The 1398-nt window shown below is 43.1% G+C and overlaps 1 protein-coding gene across 1 annotated transcript; it reads right to left on the bottom strand.

Annotated features, from left to right (window-relative positions):
* Nucleotides 1-438: 438 nt before the first annotated feature.
* On the bottom strand, nt 439-1398 carry LOC102272436 (olfactory receptor 11A1). The gene has a single exon (XM_005910067.2). The coding sequence runs from the start codon at nt 1396-1398 to the stop codon at nt 439-441; it is 960 nt and encodes a 319-aa protein (XP_005910129.2).

The raw sequence follows: 1398 nt of genomic DNA on the forward strand, positions 1-1398 counted from the left end.
CTAATAGAGTTTTGCCAAGAAAATGCACTGGTCATAACAAATCATGTTTAGCTATGCTAAAAATCTCACAAGAATAAATAAGTACATATTGGTCAAAATAAAAAGAGATTCAAGACATAGTCATCAATGAAAACTAGATTACAAACTTCAATGATTCAACTTGTTTTATATATATAATATAGGTAGCCAAGATCTCTAGATTTGCTTTGTGTTGCTATTTTTGCATAGCTATTTACTATAGGAAATATTGACAGCCTATTTAATAAAGAAATAATAAAATATTAAAGTAAAATGTTTTAAGTAAGCACCTTAAAGTTATTGTTCTACAATACCCATTTTTAGTATAACTATTAAACTTATCACAGAGGGAAATGTCAAAATGGAAGTTATTCCTACCCAACCAATCCTGGAAGACATGCCAAAGTCCAAATAACATCTTTACCACCATCCTCCTTCAATCGTTTCAGTTTGCTTAACATACAGAAGCCTCCATAGTGCCTGTTGAACTTCCTTATTCCTCAGAGTATAAATCACAGGATTGAACACAGGAGTGACCACAGTGTAGAGCAGGGCAAAGACCTTAGTGAAGAGCTGGGAGTGGACAGCAGAGGGCGCAATGTACAAGACCATGAGAGAGCCATAGAATGTGAACACTACAGCTAGGTGCGAGGAACATGTAGAGAAAGCCTTCCTTCCGCTGGCCCCAGCAGGAACTCTCAGCACAGCCACCACAATCCGGCCATAAGATGTCAGAATCAGTCCAAAGGGAACAGTGAGGCAGACCACAGACAGAATGAATGTTGTCATCTGGGCTACACTGGGATCTGAGCAGGCCAGGCTCATTAAAGGCATGAAATCACAGTAAAAGTGGTCAATGTGGTTGCAGCCACAGAATCTCAGTTGGGCCGTGAGGGCTACAACCAGTCCATCTACCATGAAGCCAGAGAGCCACGCTATGACCACCAGCCCCAAACACCATCTGGGTCCCATCAGGAGAGGGTAGCGGAGCGGGTAGCAGATGGCCAGGTAGCGATCATATGCCATGACAGCCAGTAGGAAGCACTCAGCAGTGGCTAAAGAACCAAAGATAAAGAACTGGAGCAAGCAACCAGCCACAGAGATGGCCGCCTCCTGCAAGAAGCCCTCCAACATCTTGGGCACCACTGACGAAGTATAGAGGATCTCCAGGAAGGACAGATTAACCAGGAAGAAATACATGGGTGTGTGGAGCCTCTGAGAGCTAACCACCGCCACAATGATTAGCAGGTTCCCTAGGATGATGGACGCATAGATGACAGTGAACACAATAAAGAGAAGGAGATGCAGCTCAGCTTTGACATAGAAACCAAGAAGGACAAATTCAGTAATCGTTTGGTTTCCTATGGAGACCGTTTCCAT

The sequence above is a fragment of the Bos mutus genome, chromosome 23 (assembly GCF_027580195.1).
Source record: "Bos mutus isolate GX-2022 chromosome 23, NWIPB_WYAK_1.1, whole genome shotgun sequence".
In the NCBI taxonomy this organism is placed as follows: domain Eukaryota; kingdom Metazoa; phylum Chordata; class Mammalia; order Artiodactyla; family Bovidae; genus Bos; species Bos mutus.